Here is a 22,813-nt window from a genome sequence, read left to right as displayed (position 1 = left end):
CCTTGAGACATGGAAGGACTCTTCAACAAGACAAAGCAATGTACGAACCATCCAAAAACATCAATAAATTTGGAGACATCCCATTTCCCAGTTTTGGTTGAAATACAACACATCATTGATAAAATGAAAAAAACAAGTCAGGTGAAAAGCCTGTGATGTTCATAGGTGATCTGTGATCTGGAATATGTGAAGAGCTCTGAGGAATTAGTAAGAAAAAGGTAAATGTCCTGACAGAACAGACAATTCACAGAAGAGGAAATCCAAGAGGCCAACCGATTTTAGCAAAGACATTCAACAGAGGAACGAAAGTTAAACCTTTGTACACCCTCCAAATAGGCAAAAATCAAACTGCCCATCAAAACCAAGTATTGGGGGCACCTGGGAGGCTCAGTGGGTTAAAGTCTCTGCCTTCAGCTCAGGTCATGATCCCAGGGTTCTGGGATCGAGCCCCACATTGGGCTCTCTGCTCGGTGGGGAGCCTGCTTCCTCCTCTCTCTCTGCCCGCCTCTGCCTGCTTGTGATCTCTGTCTGTCAAATACATAAATAAAATCTTAAAAAAAAAAAAAAACAAGTGTTGGCAGAATGAAAACTTCTTTTACAGGCAAGGGATTGTAAATTGGCAATGTCACTCTGCAGAGAATTTTGGCAATACCGAGGTTGAGGACAAGCATCCCTAGGATCCACTGTTCTACTCCTGGGGATATACCATCAGCAAACTATGGCCAACGGGCCACATCTGGGCACACCTGTTTTGGGAAGTAAAGTTTTATTAGAACGCAGCTACACCCACTCATTTACATATTGTCTATGGCTGTTTTCACGCTACAAAGACAGAGCAGAGTAGACACCACAGTGGCTGTCTGACCCACAAACCGAAAAGTATTTACTCTCTGGTCTCATACAGGAAAATTCACCAACCTCCGTTCTGGATCGATGGTTCTCAAACTTTAATGTGCATGTGGGTCTCCTGGGGATTGCATTAAAAGGCAGGTTTTGATTCAGCTGTTCTGGGTGGAAGCTGAGAGTCTGCATTTCCAGCAAGCTCTCAGTTCAAGCTGGGCTGCTGGCCCGTGGGCCATGATTTGAGTAGAAAGGATCCAGGTGACACAGAGGTCAGCCATGATGTGTCTGTGACTCCTTGATAGACAAGACAGAGAAACGTGTCCTTATCATCGTCTTCAGCTCCTTTGAGCTCTGCCTCCAGCAATCAACAAAAAAGCAAGCAGAAACTTTCACTCAATGTGTATTGCACACACTCTACGTGGGTCAGACACGCCTGGAGCAGGAAGGGAATTTCATGCATTCACAGCCAAAAAGATCCCCCTAGCCTTCAAGGATGGGTAAAAGAGGAAACATATGCAGCCGTACAATGTCCTAAAATTTGGCCCCCAAGTCAACCATGAGTACAACAGACATAAAGTGAGGAGCCCGTGAGCACCCCAGGGTGCGATGTGGCACTAAAGTTCTTATGGCAGCAACTCCCTGGAAGACACGTGGAAGGTTGCCAGCTGCCTACTGCCTCTCAGAGGTCAGAGGCCACATCTGTGGTCCCAGAGCTTAGCACAGGAGAGTCATCAACATGACTTGGGGGAATGCTCTGGATGTTCATGCACGTTTCCCCTTACAGACTCTTCAGTCTAGAGCACCATTTCTGTCATCCAGTTTCTGTGTGACACAGGGTAGGAACTGAAAAATATATTTGTTGAAAAAAAATATGTATTTGACGAATGAAGAAATGTTTCATATTCAGTTCCAAAGTTATCATATATAAATAGCATTGACCAAAAAAAAAAAAAAAAAAAAGAGCCAGACCAGGGAAGGGAAGGGAAATAATTCTAAAGAAGGAGAGGATATTTCCCCTGAAGAGAGCTCTACTCAGGCTGGGAACATAAGAGCTTTCTAAAGAGGAAAAAAAGGGAGGGGAGTTAACATTTGTTGAACACTTGCTGTGTATAAAGCGCTATGCACACAATACGTGAGATTTAATCTTCTCAAACTCTCTGGGGGTGTGTGGTGGTCTCTCTTTTGGAGAGGAGGAAACAGAGAAAATCACGATGCCAGCTACCTCCGAGCAGAAGGAGGGAAGCAGGAGGGGGTTCTGAGTGGCCCCCGGTGGCAAGAATAAGAGCAGATGGAAATGTGCGGGAAGCAGGGGTTTCAACTCTAACAAAGGAGTGGTGATGCGTGTTAGAGGAACTCTATCCCTAGAGGTCTCCATCCCTAGAGGCATCCAAGAAGACTGGATGAGGACCCACCAAGAGACTCTGGGGTTCCCTTCTGATGTGGGAAGTCGATGATTTGCTTGAAGCAGATTCACCTCTGGGCTTTTCCAACTGGGACTGGAAGGTTAAAGAGGGCCTGAGTGACCCAAAGATGGCCAGCCCCTGCCCCCGTGTCCATAGGACACAAGTGAGGTTGTCCCAGACACCTCAGACTCCAACTAGGTGGCACTATCAAGAGCAAGCACCAAGCCACCCACATCTCCCAGCAGTGGGCTGCTACACGGCCACCCAACCTCCGTCTGCCCTCTCCCTTAAGCATTTTTAATATCCCTCTGGTCAGAGCCAGAGCTTCCTTAAAGGCCTTTGTGCAAATTAGCCACAGCTGTATGGCACGTTTGTGTTGGAGGTTAGCTCCTATGCACACCGAGTCTCTACCCTCCCAGCTAGGGGCACCGGCTGGGGAGAAACAGACCAGAACCTCTTCCTCCAGGAAGCCCTCCTTCCGCCTCCCCAGGACACTCTTGGGAGACAAGAGTCTCTGAGCCAAAGCCAAAGGCCTGTGCCCAGGGGCAGTGATGGCCAAGACTCCCCTGGTTACAGCTGTGACCAGCAAGATGGGAGGCCCAGCCCGGCCCTTGTGCTTGGCTCCCACTGGAAGACCCAGCGCTCAGAAGGTGTTGGGGGCGGAGGGGATGACCTTGCCCAGTCCCAGTCTGGAACTGGAACCAAGGAGTGAGCAGGTAGAGAGGGGCTGAGCAGTGAAGTGTGGGTTCCCTGCGCTGCCCAGTAGAAGCAGTGCTCCTGGCTGGTACATGTGTGTGTCTGAGATAAACCCAGGGTCACCAAGAACGGTCCAGCCCCTGAGGCTGCCGGTGGGCGGGGGGGGGGGGGGTGCCTGAGGCCCAGTGACCCAGCTGGCCAGGGGCAGCCAGAGCTGAGAGACTACGTCAGCCCAGAGGAGTGCTCCTCCTCACCCAGCTCTCCCGACAGAGTTGGGGGCTTTTTATCCAGAATCTAATAAAAACCGTGATTTTCTTTTTTTTCTAAAAAAGTGGTGCCTGAGTGAGAAACTGTGGAGTGGGGGGGGTCTTTGATGAGCTCGGGGTCTCCAGGGTCCCGGGGAGAGCTTCCCTACAGTGGTCCCTTCTGTCCTCAGAAGGGGCTGAGAGGCCCTTGGGGGCAGCCAGGGAGAGAGAAGAAATGGACTCCCACCCCCACCCTACTCCCGACATGGCTGACCTGTTCCAGTGGTTCCAGACCCCGACCCAAGACACAGAGGAAACCATCTGACCTGGGGGAGACCGACTCCCAAACTAGCCGGGAGAGCCCCAGACACCCGGACACATTGCCTCCTCCTTCGGCAGGACCCTTAGCACGTCTCTCCCCAAACCCCGACTCCTGCCTCCAGCACAGGAACTGCCGAGCCACGAGTGTGTCTTAGGCTGAGCCCAGAGAGAGGGTCCAAAGATCGCGAGTGGGTGGGGGGAGGGGCGGGTAAATTGTGAAAGTAAGTGGGTGAGGGAATGAATGAATGGAAGGACAGGTGAGCACGGGAGTGAGCGAGTCAATGAACGAATGAAGACAGGAAGGACAGACGGCTGGAAGTCAAGGAGGGAGAGAGAGAGAGAGAGAGGGCAGGAGGGAAAAGGGACTACCCCAAACACATATTTCAGGCAGGATGGCAACCAAGCTATGATCCAAGTTGAAAGCCCTTCCCCTCCTCCCAGAGGGACACTGAGCCGTGGACCCCCTCCAAGGCCCTGGCCCAGCCTGGGAGCTGATTCAGGGGCAAGCCATCTTCCCCAGACACACCCATGGTTGGTCCCAACACCCCTTTGCAGGCCTGGCCCTGCTCAGGGGAAGCCCTCAGAGGGGGGCCCGGCCACCCCCCCACCCTGGAGGTCCTCTGCCCAAGGCTTGGGACTTGATGCGCAGTTTGTGGGGCAGGGAGGGCTGAGGAAGGCCCTCAGGATCGCTCCCTGGGACAGGATAGGCCATCCCAGGAGGCAGCTGCATGGGATCGGCCGTGGGGGTGAGCAGCACATCGGAGGGCCCAGGGGCTTGGTAGCCAGAGGCCATGGGTGACCACAGCCCCCAGAAGGGCCTGAGCTCCGGTCTGGTCCCCCCCTGCTCATCCAGGAGATGACAGCTGAACAAGGTAGCTGGGAGAGCAGCCTGCAAGGCCATGTCCATTCTCTTGGGGGTGTGGGGAGCAGGGTCCTGGGGGCACCTGGGGGAAGAGGCCAGACCAGTCCACTTGTGAGCCACCAGGCAGCCCCGGCATCCTGGAACCCCAGTGTCCAAAGCGCATGGCCTCAAAAGGCAGCCATGGGAGCCAGGGAGGGCGGGGAGTGGCTCAGCCCTCGACCCCAGCTCTCCAGTCCAGGGGGGCTCCCACAGCAGCGCCTGCAGGGGCAGGGTCCGGGAACCCGCAATGGAGGGCAGAAGCCCAAAGCGATGCCTGAGCGCCCACAGCTCAGCCCTGAGCAGAGCGTTCTCCTCCAGCAGCGCGGCCAGCCTGCTCTCGAGGGCCGCGTCATTGAGACGCCTCTTCTCCCGGGACCTCTTGGCCGCTTCGTTGTTCTTCCTCCGCTTCTCCCAGTAAACCGTGTCCTTCTTCTCTTCCGGCATGAACTCACGCTGCCGCCGCACGACCGGGCCCCTGCCCCGCAGGGTCTTGCTGCGACCCTGAGATACAACTGGAAGGCCTGAGAGACCCACGTCCATGGCCGCCTGAGGGTCCTAGGGAACAGGAGAGCGGTCTCGGACAGGAGGCAGGAAGCTGACCTGGATGACTGTCCCCCTAATTTATCCTGAGACCCCACGCCACTGCTGGGGGAGGGCACAGTAGAGTGGGAACCCAGGTGGAGGCGGGGATGGAGGCCGAGAGGGAGGTGGTGGAAAGGGAAGCTGGTGGGATGATTTGGTGCCCGAGGGAGCAGCAGTGGAGGCTGCCAGAGATGCCACGTGGCTGGAAAAGGTTTAGGAGCAGACCACAGTCTATGCAGAGCTGGTAGGGCACCCCATTCTCAGGAATATGCAAGCTCCTTCCCCCAGGGTTCTTACCGCTGAGAAAGTCAGCTGACAAGACAAGGGTTCAATTCAGTCTGAGTTCCACGGTAAGATCCTTGAAGATTCAAAGGGAGATAGAAAGAAGGCTAAACCTAGAAAGAAAGAAAGTGTGTCCATGGAGTTAAACTGAGCCAAGTTGGGGTCAGAAAATAAGCCACTATTCATCTGAACTGTGCTGAGGTTATGTCCCAAGATCTCCTTGACATGTGGCCACAATTTTGCACCCGCCCATTCATCCGTCCACCTACCCATGCATCCAGAAGGTGATCTGTTCACCTGTCCACACACTCAACTGTCCATTTGTTCGTCCCTCTACCCACCTATTTAACCAACTCGCCATCCATCCACTCAATGACCCATCCGCCATCTTGTTTGTCCATCCATCCACTCAGTCAAACATCCACCTGTTCCCCCATCCAATTACAGAATCATCTACACATCTACCGTCCACATGCTCATCCACCTAACTGTCCAGTCACTGTAGGTTCATTTTGAAAAATAATATTTTGCCTACAGGTAGCAAATAAAAAGTAGACAAACTGGACTCCATTAAAAAAAAATCTTAAATTTTGTGGATCAAAAGATACTGCCCATAAGGTAAAAAGATAACCCACAGAATGGGAGAAGATATTTGCAAATCATATGTCTGGTAAGGGATTAATATCCCAGAACACACAGAGAACTCCTACAACTCAGCAAAAAAAAAAAAACCACCTCAATTCTAAAATTGTCACAGAGCTGGAATAGGTCCATAAGCAGACAGGATCCTCAACATCACTTATCATTATGGAAATGCAAATCAAAACTACAATGAGATACCACCTCACATCCATTCGGATGATTACCATCAAAACAAGACAGAAAATAGCAGATGTTGGCCAGGAAGTGATAAAATCAGAACCCTCGTGCACTGTTGGTAGAAATGTAAAACAACACAGCCATTGTGGAAAACAGTACGGTGGTTCCCCCCAAAAAAACAAAAATAGAATTACCCTATAATCTAGGAATTCCACACTTGGGTATTGCAGGAATACCCAAGAGAATTGAAAGCAGGATCTCAAGGAAGTATTTGTCCAGCTCTGTTCATAGCAGAATTATCCATGATAGCCAAGAGATGGAAGCAACCCAAGTGTCCATTGACTGATGAATAAATAAGCAAAATACGGTCCATCCATACAATGGACCATGATTCTGCCTTAAAAAGGAAGGCCATTCTGACACCTGCTACAAGGTGGATAGACCTTGAGGACATAGGCTCGGTGAAATAAGCCAGACACAAAAAGACAAATGTTGTAGGGTGACATTCAGAAGAGGTACTTGGAGTAGTCGAGATCATAGAGACAGAAAGGAGAACGGCGGATGCCGGGGGCTGAGGGGAAAGGAAAATGGGGAGCTATGATTCAAGGGGTACAGAGTTTCCAGCTTACAAGTGTATGGGGAATGGATAGTAGTGAGGGTTGCACAACAATGGAAATGCACTTAAAATCCCTGAACTGTATATGCCAGCCAGCCTTTCACAGGTCCATTCATTCATCTCTATATTCATCCATGGGTCCATCCATCCACCCAAACACCAACGATCAGTCCATGAGAACTTGCCATGTACCTAGTTCTGAAGAACCAGAACGTGAAAAGCAGTGGTGGAAAAAAAGAGTCAGAATCACGAGACTCCGAGCTCCTGGGATTGGGAGCTAGAAAAGACGCCTTGGGTCCCAGGGATACCCCAAGAATGGGGGAGCACCTCCTTCTCCTCTCAGCTCAGTTTCTCATACTGGTTTTCTTGAAAATTCTAACCCAGTGTAGGCTCTATCAACCTCCTGAGTTCCCTGAACCTAGGATGTCCTCACCTTTCATGATCCTGATACGAAACAGGTGGAGAGAAAAAAAGAAACCCCAGAGCAATCAGGGGATTCTGCCTGAGGAGCCATGATAGGCTCCAAGAAAGAGTAGACATTGAGAACATGGCACCCTATGACTAACCTTCATGAGGGCATGTACACATGTCTTTGTCTACCACTGTAGACAGTCTACCACTGGTGCCGAGCATTGTACTTATAGACAATAAGTAGTAAATAAACACGGTTGAATGAATGAATGAATGGACAGATGAATAAAAAGAGGACTTTGGGGCCACTGGGTGTCTCAGTGGGTTAAGCCTCTGCCTTCGGCTCAGGTCATGATCTCAGGCTCCTGAGATGGAGCCTTGCATGGGCTCTCTGCTCAGCAGGGAGCCTGCTTCCCCCTCTCTCTCTGCCTGTCTCTCTGCCCACTTGTGATCTCTGTCTGTCAAATAAATAAATAAAATGTTAAAAAAAAGAAAAAGAAAAAGAAAACAGGACTTCGTTCACAGATAGGAAATATTTGACCCTCCTAAAATAAGACAAAATCAGAGAAGGAGACAAACCATAAGAGATTCTTGATCATAGGAAACAAGCTGAGGGTTGCTGGAGGGGAGGTGGGTGGGGGATGGGGTAACTGGGTGATGGGCATTAAGGAAGGTACTTGAGGTAATGTGCACTGGCTGTTACATGCAACTGATGAATCACTAAGCTTACCTCTACCTCTGAAAGAAAGAAAGAGAGAGAGAGAGAGAGAAAGAGAGAAAGAAAGAAGGAAGGAAAGAAGAAAAGGGGAAGGAGGAAGGAAGAAAGGGAGGAAGAAGGAAAAAAAAGAGGGAGGGAGGGGGAGGAAGGAAGGGAATGAATATTCGGCTGTCCGTTTCATTGCCAGTTGAAAACTGTGAAACCTATCACATTTCCCCTTTTGCTCTGGCCACCGAGAAACGTAGCGCTCAGTTTTAAGATAAACTGTAATAGCCTTCTTTGTCTTCTCCAGTGTTATTATTTGAATTTAGTCTTTTGCTCTGTGCTATCAGTGCCTGGGCTTAGTGTCTGTGGCTGCATAAGGTCATTCAGATCACATATAAAAGAGAACTGAGGCATAAACCATCAAAAATCAAAATTCCGGGGCGCCTGGGTGGCTCAGTGGGTTAAGCCTCTGTCTTCAGCTCGGGTCATGATCCCAGGGTCCTGGGATCGAGCCCCACATCGGGTTCTCTGCTCGGCGGGGAGCCTGCTTCCTCCTCTCTCTCCTCTCTCTCTCTGCCTGCTTGTGATCTCTCTTTCAATAAAAAAAAAAAAAAAAAAAAAAAAACCAAAATTCCTCAGAACTCTGACCATGATTCTAAGTCCACATTTCCCAAAGTATGTTGTGAGGAACCCCAGTGCCAAGGGTTCTCTGCCAAAAGAACAAAGAAAAATACGATGCATGTGAGAAATACTGCATATTTTATTCCCTCTGTAAGAACAATTAAAGGCTCTGAGAAGTCCTGCAAAAAAAAAAAAAACCACGTATTTACCCTTGTTTGATTTAAAGGTTCTCAAATTTTTTTACCCACAAAATATTTATTTCACATAATACCTTGGGATGCATGTTTATTCACTCATTCGTACAACAGAGTGCCAGGTCTTACAATGGCTACTAGAGCAATAGAGGAAAATCAAGCAACCCCCTGACTTCACAAAGCCCATAGTCTCTTGGTAAATGTGAGTGAGATGATAATGGAAAATACAGGCTCAGAGAGGGTCTGTTATCTGCCCAAGTCACACAATAATTAAGTGGCAGAACAAGGATTTGAACCCAATCTAATGTGTGGGTCCATTCTGTTTAGAGCTCTGAGGGATTGCTATGTCTGGCAATCCTGGCTGGGCTTGGAGAAAAAGGCCTTGTGGGGTTCTGCAGTCACCTGAGTAGCCAAGAAGTCCTAGTCACTAGAGGGACTCCTGTGCCAGTGCCTGAACCCTCTCTGAGAAATCCTGGTTCCTGGGGGGACTCCAGCACCAAGACCTAAGACCCCCTCTGAAGCCCAACAGGCATCTGGGACCACCTGCCTACCTGCTGGTGCTTGCTGCAGTGGGGGACAGCCCCACACTGGCCCATCTCCCATGGGCTAGAGAAGCATCTGCCATGTATGGACCCTGGTCCACAGGAGCCAGGTGGGGAGCAGCCCTGGGTTCGCACCTGGCTACTACTCACACCTGGGCTTTGTTCGTGGCAGCCAGAGGAACTAACACAACCTTGTTCAGGAGGCCAAGTTCACTGACGCCTTCCAGACGTCTTAGGCCACCACACCTTCTGGCAGGAACGTATCATCCTGCTGACGGAGAAGAAAACCAAGGCTCAGGAGCTTACACAGCTGGCCTGAGGATACTCAGCAATATCACCCACAAGCCTGGCATTCCCTCCCAACCTTTCCTCCCAGCAAGGTGAGGGCCACCACCGACTCCAGCCCCAGAGCCACTACTGACACCCCCGGCATCCTCCTCTCCTGGCCCCATTCATGCGCCCCCCCACCAATTCCCCACCCACATGTGCATGCTTCCTCTCCATGCTCTCCACAGCCCTGGCTGCTGGCCAAGCATTTCCTAGCCCACCTGTCCCCCCACACTCACCTCCTGGTCTCTCCAAACCCACCAACAGCCCAGAGGACTCTTTTCAAAACCCTACTAATCCTCAGCTTGGAAATCTCTGGGGTGTGCTTAAGAAAGTGTCAGCATCTTGAATTCTTAAAAACAGTGCTCCACGTGCACCTGGGTTCACCCCCTTCTCCACCCTGGGGCCAGGGAGTAAGCAGAGGAAGACGATGCATGAAAGTTTTTTGGAATGAACTGATGAATGTATGAGTGAGTATCTGAAGAAATTAATGAGTAAAATGCAAGTGAATGAATGAGTAAGCAGATGAAGTAATGCTCGAGGGTCAGGGGCCCTGAGAGGGGTACAGTAACCCTGATCAAATCCTCTCTACCTGCTAAAGGGCTGGGCCTGGGCCTTCCACTGCCCAGAAAGCTCATCTGAGCCCCAACCAAGACAAAACCTTAGACAGGCTCTCACTCAGAGTGCCTTGTCCCACCCGTCACAGCATCCTCCTGCTGCCCACCTGGCCCTGTCCAGGGGACCCCAGATGGTGTCCTGACCACCGTTCCAACTTCAAGGATGTTGGCAAGAGCCCAGGAGTTGATGTGCATTGTGGAGCACATCCCAGGGCCCTGGGGCCAGCATCCAAAGGCACCATCCTGGCTCAGGGAGAGAGAGTAGAAGAGAAGGGGCCAAATGAGCTAGAAAGGGAGGGGACAAAGCACAGGGGTCCTCTAAGACTAAGCCAAAACCAGCAGATGGCCAAAGAAGGCAGCAAAGGCTGGCGGTCAGGTAGAGGAGGGGAGGGGGGCTCTTGCGCCAAGCCAATCAAGTAGACAGGGGCTAGTCTCACTGTGCAGCTCCCTTCCTGAGTCCCCCCTCCCTGTGGCTTGGCCTGAGCCCCCCCTAACCACGACCCCCCACCTCCACAGGAACCCAAATGGAGATGGGGCAGTAGATAGCTCAGTTGCCTGAATTTATTTAGAGAAGAGGCAGCGAGGGCTGGGCTGGGTCTTCCTGTGGTCGCCGAGGAAGCACTTAATGGAAAGCAGTAAGTCAGGGGCACTCCTATGCAAAAGCCCGCAGCAGCGGCAAATAAGGAAACAGGAAAATGGTCTCCCCCAGAGATGGCCCTGGCCAGTTCCACACCAGCCCCATCAGCCTCCACAGCCTCCCTGACCGATGGCCATCAAAGCTCTACTTGGTTTTCTGGAGTGACGGGGAACTCATTCACTGTAAGTCAAGGCACTGCCGGGCTGCATGAACTCTCACGAATGAGGTTTTCCTGGAATGGAGCTAATACCCACCTTCAGCAGACCTTTCCTTCTTAGAATTCATCCCCTCTGTTCGTGAAAAACTCCTCCCTTTGGCCCCTAAATGCGCTGAGAAGTTGATGGGTTGATGCTCACATCCCCCCAGCCCCTACTCCAGTCTGCTTTCCTCAAAGGAAAGCAGCTATGTCTGTTCAGTACCTACTATGTGCCAGACACAAACAGTGTCCCACTTTGCACTTATCAGCACTCAGAGAACAAAGTTTGGTCATCACCCTCATTTAACAGATGAAAAAACAGAGAGTCTGAGAAGTCAAGAGACTGACCTGAGTCAGCATGGCCAAGAATGCAAGTACAGTGGGCTCTGGAGCTCACAACTTTCTAACACACCAGGTTAAACCTTCCCCGCTTTCCCCACTCCTTCCACCAAAGACACAGTTTTGAGTTCATTTAGTACCTCTGACCAGTGTCCACAGAAGAAAAAAAGGATCCAGAGAACCACACAGCGAACAATGGGACAGGGCTGAGATGAGCACCCAGGCTGCTGGGATGATGCAATGGATGGACCGAGTTAAGACCTTAAGCTTGCTTGAACTGGGTGCAAATCCTCCTTCTTAGTTAAGTGTGTTTGGGCACATCAATTCACCTCTAGGAGCTCCCAGTGCCTCCTCTAAAATGAAAACAATAGTAGTACCTACTTCATTGGTTGTGTAAAGAATAAGTGAGATCCTGAGTGTTAAAAGCCAGTACATAATAATAGTAAACGAGCCACATGGCTACTTTTTATTCGATGGTTGTGGTGGTGGTTTTGTATTAGAGCCCTCTTCCACTAGGGCTTCTGCTGAGGTGCTCCCATCATTATTTATGTTGAAAATACCTGTGAGAACCCTCGGAGACCATTCAACACACTGATCAGTTTACAGATAACAAAAGTGGACTTCCTTCCTTTCAACATGGCGGACCAAGTACACAGTGAGACCTTCCCACTCCTCCTCATGCACTTAGAAATGACAGGAAAATACTAACTTGAATGAGGGAAAAAAGAAGTGCCCTATGACAAGGGTATGCCCACCCATGTAGGTACAGGGCCCCTAATATTTGAGATCAAAAGCACACATTCTTAAGAGACTCTGACCAATGAGAAATAACCCAAAGAGATGAGGAATTCATGAAGTTCCCACAAAGTCTCCAACTGGGAGAATTTACATCAGAGGAAATAGAGATCATTGGCACAATCTGAAAGGAGTTTTGCAATGAATAGATTGAGGGACTCAAAAAGATAAAGGATGGGGGGCACCTGATGGGCTCAGTGTGTTGAACCTCTGCTTTCGGCTCAGGTCATGATCTCAGGGTCCTGGGATCAAGCCCCGCATTGGGCTCTCTGCTCAGCGGGGAGCCTGCTTCCTCCTCTCTCTCTGCCTGTCTCTCTGCCAACTTGTGGTCTCTCTGTCAATTAAATAAATAAAATCTTTTTTTTTAAAAAAAGGATGGAATAATAGCCATAAAACAAGAGGAGTGGTTATGAAACAAAAATAGATTTTTTTTTAAAGAACCAGTCAGAACTCAGATATGAAAAATATAGTTGTTAGAAAACATAAGAAATGAGTTGTCTACCAGAAGGAGAAACCAAGACCAAGAACTGGTAATGGGGATTTTATCGGCAGTGATGGACCCAGAACATGGAGCCCAGATTTTAGAAGACCAGAACTAAAGTCAAACTCAGGAGCTGACCCTTGGGGCCATTTGTGAAAACCCTCTTCAAATGTGTCCTGTGATTCCTCCCTCTCCCCACCTTGTTTGTTTTTTTCCTTTTTCCCCTGTATTTTAATGTCACTGCTGAGCTGGACTACATAGTTTCTCCCTAACAAAGAACAGAGCTTTCCTCCCCTGACTTCAGGTGGGACAATAAGCATGGAGAACTGGCCAGCGTTCTCCTCCAAAATTAGAATTAAACAGAATCTAAATGTTAAGGAAAAAGAGTTGACTGAGTAAAACTGAGAGAAATCGCCAATACTGGCCATGGGATTCTGGACAGATGGCTTAACGTCTCTGAGCCTCAGGTTCCTTGACTATAAAATGGGCTCAAGGGCCCATGTCACATGCAGATGTTCTGAGAATTAAATCGAAAGTTGTACATACAAGATACCTGGCATATCCAGGGGATCTCACAAGAAACATCTCCCTGGAGCTCAGCAACACTTTTTTTTAGCCCATAGAAACCCCACATGAGGACAAAGCTCCAGTCACTTGAGCCACAAACAGAGGAGAGAAACTTAAAACTTTGAAAGGACAAAAAAAAAAGGTGAGAAAAAAAGATGAATCAAAGGAGAGAGGGTAGGCTGACTTACAAATCCCCCACCTACGTGGTCAGAGGGCAGCCCACAAGCTTTCCCTTTGCTCTGTGCTATGAGGGGAACTAAAAATGACCACAAACTCTCCAGTGGGTGTAAGGCTTCTTAATACTCACAGGCAAGAGATGACATTTGTGTGGTCAATGCACATCTGGAAAAAGTGTTCACCCCCTTCCCTGACAAGAGAAATACTCATTTGTTTTCATCTACACAATGAGATACAAATTTTTTTCTGGCTGAAATAGGCAAAGATTTAAAAATAATAAAACCTAATGCTAGCAAGGATGCAGTGAGATGGGTACTTGTGTATCTAGAGGGTAAAGGTGTAAACTGCTTCCTGGAAAAGCAATTAAGCAAAATGAAACAAAGTTAGACTCACACCTTGTTTGAGGAATGACAATAACACACTTCTCTCCCACCCGGATCATTGTTCCAGCCATCTCGTTAATCTGGCCTCAGGAGCCTCCGTGTCCCTCCTCAAACACACCATTCCAGCCTCTTTTGTTTCCTGAAGAGATGTTCTCTCACCTCCACATGCTGTCCCTTCTGTCTTGAAGATTCTTCCTCTTCTCTCACCTTCCCCAACCAAATTTTACGCATTCTTCAGGACTGGGTGTAAATGTTACCTCCTACAGCAAGCCCACCAAACTGACCCCTCTCAGCTAGGCCAGGAGCCTCTTCTGGGCTTCCAGCATCCTGTGGGTTTCCTCCATCAATTCAGTGATCACTCTGTATCTGTGTCCCCTCATCCACAGATCTCCAAAATAGGTACTTGATAAACAACAGGAATGAAATATTTGAAGAAGAGGGTGTGCTCTGTGTGGTCCCAGAAGGTTGAGCCAGGACCACAGATTAGGGGACAGAGAGGCAGGTTGTAGTAAGGGTCTGAAATTTTCTAGAGCTGCTTAGGTGGCTTAGTTGGTTAGGTGTCCAACTCAAGTCATGATCTTGGGGCCATGAGATTAGCTCCACCTCAGTCTCCAGGCTGAGCATGGAACCTGCTTAGGATTCTCTCTCTCTCTCTCTCTCTGCCCCATCGCCCCTACTTGTGAGCTCTTTTGTTCTCTCTCTCTCTCTCTCTCTCTCTCTCAGAATACTAATACTAATGAATTTCCTAGGAATTCCAGCTCACTAACCCAGCAGAAACCACCTCATGAAGTAATAAGCTGCCCATCACAGGAGGTGTGCAAGAAGGTGGTTGGAAACCACTTCTCTTGCTCTGACTTCTCCACTCCTCTCTGTCCAGATTCAGGGGGCCCGGGATGAAGAAGTTGCCCTTCTCCCCAAGCTGTTCTATGTGGCTTTCTTCTGACTCAGAAGACTGCCCAGTGAGGTCTGTGGACCCACAGAGGCTGTTCCCACGGAGCTGGTACAGCCCAGCCCATTCCTCAGAAAGGCCGCAGAGTCCCAAGAGGCTACACTCTCACGGGGCTGGGGGAGCCTGATGGAGGCTTCGGGCCCTCTCACTCTGAGAAAACCCCTGCCTCATAAAAGCCCCAATGAAACCGACCTCTAAAACCGAGAACCCTCTGTGGGAACTCAGATTTCAAGGGGAAAATGCAAGGCACTCTGGGACTGCGGCAGGCCCTGCCCCCTCCCCGGGGCCCATGGAGAGGAAGTCGTTGGTACCTCTGTGCCCAACCCACAAGCCCAGCTAGAGTCCCAGATCCCGGTTCAGACTGATAGGCAGAAAGGGGGTGCGGCAGGCCACAGGTTGTCCACCGTCCCGGCTGTGATAATGACACACTGCATGACCTTAGACAGGGGTCAGATGCTCTCCCATCTTCAAATAGGTACAAGATTGGAGCCTGAGTCGGTAAGGAGCCCAGGTACATGCTTAGTCCCAAAACACAGCAGGTGTTTTGTTCTTGAATTCCCTGAGCTAATGGAAATTGACCTCCTGAAACTGACCAGGAACAAAATTCATCTCCAGGAACCTTAAGTCCTCAGCTCCCGGCCACGAACACCCCTCAGGCTCCACCTCCCCCTCTATCCAGCCCACACCAGGACAACCCCCAAATGAGAAGAGCCTCAGATCCTTGGGAGCCCCGGCAGACTGGGGCCCAACTGCCTGGGGGACATTCGAGGCCCCTTAACCAGCCTGGGGGTAGTGTCACCAGGTAGGAGTAAGGGCATCTGGCACCAACCACCACCCATGCCAAGGAAAACAGTTCAGAGGTGTCCCCTATCCAGCCAAGTCCAGGACCCAGCCAGGCCCTATTCCCACTCAGGCCCTGGGTCTCTCTTCCAGGGACCTGAGTCCCCAAAGCATCTCCTCTCTGCACTCCCAACACTCCAGACACGGTCCAGCTTCTGGCTTTTGCACAGGCTGTTCCCACCCCCTGGAATGCTGTTCCTCCTGATACTCACGTATGATTGGTCCCTCCCTCACCATTTCCAGGTCTCTCCTCCTTGGCAAGGTCTGTCCTGACCCGGAGGCTGAATCCCCACCCACACACACAACCCTCCATTGTCTCTCCTGACCCTGCTTAGTGTTTCATTCAGGACACGTACCACCCCCTTACTTTTTAGAGACTGACTGATTGGTTTGCTGGACGCTGTCTCTGCTACCAGAATGCTAGCCCCTGAGGGCAGGGACAGCCGCTCTCCGTGTCCCCCGTGCCTAGAGCAGTACCTGACACACAGTAGGTGCTTAATAACTATTCGCTGAGTGAACGAATGAAGAAATGTATGTGAACAATGTCAATTCTCACAACTTCCCTGGAAGGCAGGTTCGCCCCCTTTTGCCACAGAGGCTCAGGGAGGTCCCACAGCTGACCACCCAGCTGGCCACAGGTGGGCTTACAACCCGGGCAGCTGGGCCCAGAGTCCGCCCTCTGAAGACCTGAGATACAGCCAGGTCTTAAAGGCACCTGGACAGCAGGACACAGCTCACGGCTCCAGATTCCGCGCCCAGGGAGCCTCGGGCTTCTTTCCGTGAAATAGGCCCAGGGCACTGAGAGAAAGAGCTTCCGGCTGTGGGATCCCTGCCCTCCACCCCAGGGGTGGCTGTCCCTCCTCCGTCCCCCGGAAATGCACTTAAAGAAACATCCCACTTTCCCTGCCCCCACCCCACTCCTGGAATATACCAGGGTTCCTGGAGCAAGGCAGGGCCTGGACCCTGTGATTTCTTTGGGGACCTGAAACCTCCAGTGGCCTCACCCAAACCTCTTCTGGGTTCCCAGCTCTGCCTATGCCAAGCACTTTACAGACATTATCTACCAGAAGGATCTTTTCACCACATAGATTATGCCACGTTCCCGCCCCAAACTCTCAGCAGATCAAGACCATGCTCCTTTGCCCAACTCATGGAGCCCCCCACCCCGCACAGTTCCCACAGGGCTGGTCCCCTCTGTGCTCCGACCACTGGGACCCACCACAGGGCCCTTGTACCTACAGACCTGCTGCTTGGACCACTCTTCCTCCCCTCCCCTGGGTTCCTCATTCTCATCCTCTGATTTCAACTCCTCTGAGAAGCCCTCCAGAACTCCCCAGGTGCCCCTACTCTGCACTTACTGAACATCAGGTGTTTCCACTTCTGAGCATTTATTAACCAAGAAATTTTACATTCACTCATGTAACTCAGTGACTAACATCTCTCTTTCTCCAGTGAGGCCAAGACCTGTGTTTCTCCTCCCCAGTATAGTTCCACGCCAGGGCCTGGCACGTAGTAGATGCTCAATAAATGTTTGAATGAATGATTGTTTTGGATCTCATATCACCTGCAGTCTCCCATTCTACAGGTGAGGAAACTGAGGCTAGCTCCCAACTCCTGTTCTGCACTGCCTGTCCCCAACGTCCCCCAACCAGCCTCCTACCCCACCTTCAGCCCTAGGGCACTGGTTCGGATGTTTGTTAATGTTTGGGGACACACTCAGTTGTCATGGCAAGGGGAGCAGATTACTGGCATCTAGTGGGTAAAGCCCAGGGATGCTGCCCACACATCCAGTGCCTGGGACAAAGGATTACCCAGTGTGCGGGAGAGAAACCCTGCTTTAGGAGAAGTGCCCACATCCTAGCCCGATTGATAAAGACCAGCTAGGCCTGGTCCCAGGGGGCCCTGTAATCAGAATCAGTGGGTGTGGTGACACGAGATCCCATGAGAGATTTCACCTGGATCCAGCTGCCCCTGTTTCAGCTATTTAAAAAAAAAAAAAAAAAAAAAAAAAGACACCATCAAAAGACACTAACCACAAAGCAAAAAGGTGACCAACAGAATGGAAAAAAATATCAGCAAATCATAGATCTCATAAGGGATTGATATCCAGAATATATAAAAAATACCTACAGCTCAGCAATAACGACCAAAAAAATAAACAAACAAACGAACGAACGAACACCTTAATTAAAATTGAGTGAAAAGCTTGAACAGACAATTCTCCAAAGATAATCAGCCAATAAGCCAGTGACAAGAGGTTCAATATCACTCATCACTCGGGAGGACAACTGGCCCTCGGACAGTGCAGGTTTGGACTATACAGGCCCCCTCACACACAGGTTCCTTCATAAACACCATCCAGGACAGTCAGTGCATTTTCTCTTCCTCGTGATTTCCTTAACAACACTGCCTTCTCTCTGGCTGATCTCACTGTCAGAAAACAGCCCATGATCCATGTAAACACACAAAATAGTCTTTCATCGACTGTTCACGTCCTCATGAAGGCTGCCAGTCAACAGCAGGCTGGTCGTAGGTTTTGGAGAGCCAAAGGTGATGTGCAGATTTTTGACTTGCAGGGGTTTGTGCCCCCAGTCCCCGTGTTCAAGAATCAACAGTACAATGAGATACAGCCTCACACACATGAGGACACTACTATCAAAAAAAAAAAAAAAAAGGAAAAACAAAATAAAAGCAAAAACAAAACAAAGCCAGAAAATCAACAATGCTGGCAAGCATGTGGTGAAACTGGAATCTTCACACACCGTTGGCAGAAATATAAAATGGCACAGCCCTTCACGATGGAAAACAGGATGGGGATTCCTCAAAAACTTCAAAATGAAACTACCATATGATCCAGCAGTTCCATTTGTGGGTCTACACAAGTCCCTGAAAGCAGGGACTCAAAGAGGTGTGGGCACACCCATGTTCACAGCAGAATGATTCACAGCAGCTACAGCATGGAAGCAGCCACAGCATCCATCAGGACATGAACAGATCAACACAATGTGCTCCGTCTATACAACAGAACATTCAGCCTAAAAAGGAGGGTCGTTCTGACACCTGCTACGACACAGATGGGCCTTGAGGACCTTTTGCTCAGTGAAATAAGCCAGTCACAAAAAGACAAATGCTGTATAAACCCGCTGATATGAGGTCCCCAATGTGGAGACATGGACAGAAGGTAGATGGTGGACACCAGGGGTTGGGGGGTTGGGGGAACTGGGAGTTAGGATTTAAGGGGGACAGAGATTCAGTTTGGAAAGGTGAGAAAGTTCTGGAGACAGATGCTGGTGACAGTCACACAACATTATGGCTGTATTTAATACCCCTGGGCTGTATACCTAAACATGGTTAGGATGGCAAATTTTATGTTATGTATATTTTACCAAAGTGGAAAAAAGAAAACACTGTGCAAGTGGCCCTGTTTGAAGCATGGGCTGGCATGCCTGCAGAACCCAAGACACGTCCAGGCCGCCAGGGCCCCCGCCTCCCATGGGGTAAAAGCCCAAGTCCTTCCCAAAACTCAAAAGGTCCTACACAACCTGCCCCATTCCCTCCCTGCCCTCCTGCCTTCCTGTCGCCCTGCTCTTCACTCCACTTGGGCCACAAGGGCCTCCTTATTCTTCCTCCAACACACCTGACCCAGTCTTACCCCAGGGCCTTTGCACAGGGTGTGCTCTCCCATTTCAATATCTGCATGGCCGATCCCCTCGGTCAATGCCCATCAGCCTCTATGAAGGACAGAGTTTTTGCAGCCACCCAACCCCTCCACATCAGACTTGAAGTTTGGGGATCAAGGCCTGACATAGACAGTGGGTAGTCTCTGAGACAATGGGGTATCTCCCCTGCTCTTCCCATCTGAGCATGGCCCAGAGGCCCCCAGGCACCTGCTGCCACCAGATGGTGGGCACAAAGCGATTGTTCGATAAACACATGAGTAAAAGTGCATTACGGAGGGACAGAGAAGAGAGACAGAGAAGAAGAGAAAGAGATACAGACAGAAACAGAAAAGGCAGGAAGGGCAGACAGGGAAAGAGAGAGAGAGGCCAGCAGAGGGAGAGAGAGAGAGAGAGAGCAGATTGCCCCTAACCCATGAGCGGCAGCCCCCCCCAACGACAGACCCCAGCGGACAACAGCCAGAGGTCTGTAACCACCACTGTCTGCAGCAAATGCTCACTCCCATCCTCAGGGCCCCTGGGACCTCGCAGCACTTACACTGGATCCCAGCAACCCCCAAATCTTTACCTCCAGTTCACCCCACAATAGTCAGGCCCCACAACACACAGACCTGAGGACAAACACGCAAGGTCTGCGCAGCTGCTGGACCCATCTAACCACCACATCCCGGAACACTGTGGGACCCCCCCTCCCGTGACAAACCCAGCCCTCCCCTACAGACAGACCCCTAGACGACCACACCACAGCAGACCCGCCCAGGTCCCCATGCACCCTATTCTGAGACCTCAGCCTTCCATCCAATGCCCCCCACACACATACCCCAGTGAGTGTAGTCACCCATAACCACTGGCACTATCAAGGCCATTTTGGGGTTCCAGAAAGCCTGAGCTTTTCACCCCTAAGTGCTGACCAGGCAACAGCAGCTGCCCTCAGCCTCCTGATGTAGGGGATGGGGCCAGGTACGGTCGCAACAGCCAAAGAAGGAGCAGAGAGGAGGGCCGAAGCCAGGAGAGAAGGCAGCAGAGCTGGCACAGTGAAGGTGGGCTTTGCAGGCAGTGGGCCGCAGAGAGAAGGCAGTTGCTGGAGGGCCCCCCAAAATAGATGCAGGCATTGGGGGCCGAAGCCAGATGCTCCCACCCACCGCTGTGTGAGACTGACCCTGGCCGCCACCCCGCTACACAGCCCTTCCTGTCCCATCCCCAGGGCCACACCGGGTCTCCCTCAGGGCAGGGGGGTCCGAGGAGACAGAGCCCAAGAGGGGAGAGGACAGGCCCTTCCGAGTCAGACAGAGATCTGTTCTCCCTCGCCCAACCCCGAGCGGAGCTTGGATGAGGCCACAGAGATGTGACAGACAGAGACAAAGAGACACACAGGTAGGGAGACACACAGAGAGAATCCCAAAGAGAACCAGAGACCCTGAGACACGGGGAGAGACACACAGAGAGAGCTGGGGCAGGAAAGCTGGAGGGAGCAGAAAAGACTCAGAGACCGCATGAGAGCTACAAGGACACGGGAGACAGGTGGGGGAGGGGGTGGATGTCTGGGCGAGGGTCCCCGAGGGTCCCCTGGAGCCCTGGCTGTCGGGCAGCCCAGGCGGGCCTCTACCTGCACACGGGGCTCACTTCCCAGATCGCTGTTTCCCCAGTAAGTCCTGCGTGAGCCACGAGCCGCCACACGTCAGCTGCGCGGGGCCTCCAGACGCCTCCGCGGTAGAGGGAGTCACCAGCGCTTCCGTAGAAGCGACACCCCGGCCCCCAGTCTGTAGTTCGTGGCTTTCCCTGCAGAGCTGTCCCCCCACACACACACACACACACCTGATGTCTGCCCGGGGAGCAGGTGCTGTGGGCTGGCTCCAACTCAGGGGGGTCACTGGGGTGCAAACAGCCCCAGCAGGAGGTTTTAAAGGGAGGCGGACCTGCTGGCCTCACCACTGGGGGCCCAGCAAGGCGCGGGGGTGGGGTGGGGGGTCTGGATGGCCAAAGCTGGAACATCTCTTTCCATCCCACTAAAGCCCTTCCGGAAAGATCAGAGGAGCAAAAGGAAGGGTCCCTTTCTCCCCTTCCCGGTGAGGATGCTCTCCTGCTCAGACGCCTTCTGTAGCTCCTCGTTGCCTTTCAGGTTTGCCCTGGACATACCCTCTCTCCCCAGTCTACCCAGCAGAGGAAACAAACCCAGAGCACTTTGGAATGTGCCCACAGGGGAAAGTGAGGCCCAGTCCTTAACTGCAATATGAGTTTTCTGAGTGGACATCAGGAAATGAGGATGGAAGGTATTCCAGGCAGAGGGAACAGCACATGCAAAGGCTTGGAGGTGCTCAGGCGGATCCTGCGAGAGATGGTCATTGCTGCTTGGAGGAGAGCCCTCGCACTTGGTCCCTGGGCGTGAACAGCCTGCAGGGGCAGGATGGGGGGCTGGAGGTGAGGAGGAGCCTGAGGCACGCCTCATGTGCTGTGCCCCCCCCCCGCCCCCACCGGCATCCCACCCCTTCCCCGCGCGGGATTTGAGGAAGATTGACGCGGAGTTGGGATTGAGCAGGCCTTGATTTGGGGACAGCGGCACCTGGTGGTCACGGCGTGGAACTGCGCCCTCCTTCGTGGGTTCATTCTGCGGGCCCATTCCCGGGGTATCTGACACCCAGATGGGGTCATCTTTTAACTCCCCCTTCCCGTAGAATAAACTCACCTTCAGCAAGAATCATGAAGTGAAAAAATTATAATAGCCACAAAATAAATACGGATGGTGAAAATTGGCAAGTAAGTGTAAATTTGGTGAAAATTTAGTGTCCATTAGAAAAATACTTTACATAAAAAGCGGCCAGTAACTAAGTGAATTTTAACAAAACAGCAGACAGTAGTTCGGGAAGCCACTACGTCGTGCCCCTGAAGTACCATTTTACTTTCTTGATTCATTCATTAGCGTTAAAACAAAGAACAATTTTTAAAATGAGTTTTCTACACTTTACTTTAGAATTTTGTCAATTACACCTCAATAAAGCTGAAAAATTAAACAAGTAAAAAAACTAAATTTCCCTTTCTAAGACCTCACTCAAACTCAGCACTACACTTCCTGTACGAAATAATATTTACACTTACTTGCCAATGAAAAATATTGTGTCTCATGGTTTGCAATCCTTTGCTGTTTTAATAAATATGAATAAAATCTCCAAGTGGTCACAGAATAATACAAAATTATTATTATTATTATTATTAATTATTATTATGTGCTGCCTGCGTGATTACTAAGTGCTCTGCACTGTTCTAATCACTTTACAAATAATAACCTTTATTCTTCACCCAAACCTGTGAGGCAGGTACTATCATGACCCCAACTTACAGAGGGGGAAAATGAAACACAGGGGGATCAAGATAATGGCTCAAGGTCACACAACTTTGGAAGGGTTGGACCAAGATACGAGCCTGCAGGGCATGTGTTCTTGAAGTTTGGGCTTTATTGTCCTAGACTGAAGTCAGAAGGAGGGTGGTCAGGGACCACTGCCCCGAGGACATGGGACATGGCCCAGTTAACCAGGAAGAGGAGATGGGGATTTCAGGCAGAGGGAACAGCGCGGGGCGGGGGGGGGGGGGGGCGGGCGGGGTGCAAAGTGGGAGTAAATTCAGTGATTTGGAAGAACAGAGAAGAAGCCTATGG

The 22,813-nt window shown here is 50.7% G+C and overlaps 1 protein-coding gene across 2 annotated transcripts; it reads right to left on the bottom strand.

The window, feature by feature from the left end:
* Nucleotides 1–531: 531 nt before the first annotated feature.
* NFILZ (NFIL3 like basic leucine zipper) lies at nt 532–21,056 on the bottom strand. Of its 2 annotated transcripts, none has more exons than XM_013045449.2 (3): nt 20,980–21,056; nt 5,289–5,386; nt 532–4,964 (listed from the first exon to the last, which is right to left on the bottom strand). In XM_013045449.2, exon 3 carries the CDS (start codon nt 4,947–4,949, stop codon nt 4,089–4,091), a length of 861 nt encoding a protein of 286 aa, XP_012900903.1. In that variant the 5' UTR covers nt 4,950–4,964; nt 5,289–5,386; nt 20,980–21,056; the 3' UTR covers nt 532–4,088. The 2 variants fall into 2 exon arrangements, with proteins under 2 accessions (XP_012900903.1, XP_012900902.1); XM_013045448.2 differs by lacking the exon at nt 20,980–21,056 and adding an exon at nt 20,771–20,972.
* Between the last annotated feature and the right edge of the window lie 1,757 nt (nt 21,057–22,813).

This window comes from Mustela putorius, unplaced genomic scaffold (genome assembly GCF_011764305.1).
Source record: "Mustela putorius furo isolate JIRA1106 unplaced genomic scaffold, ASM1176430v1.1 tig00000095_pilon_pilon_pilon, whole genome shotgun sequence".
Taxonomy (NCBI): domain Eukaryota; kingdom Metazoa; phylum Chordata; class Mammalia; order Carnivora; family Mustelidae; genus Mustela; species Mustela putorius.
Note: the sequence above shows the minus strand (reverse complement) of the source record. Positions and strands in the feature narration are given on the sequence as shown.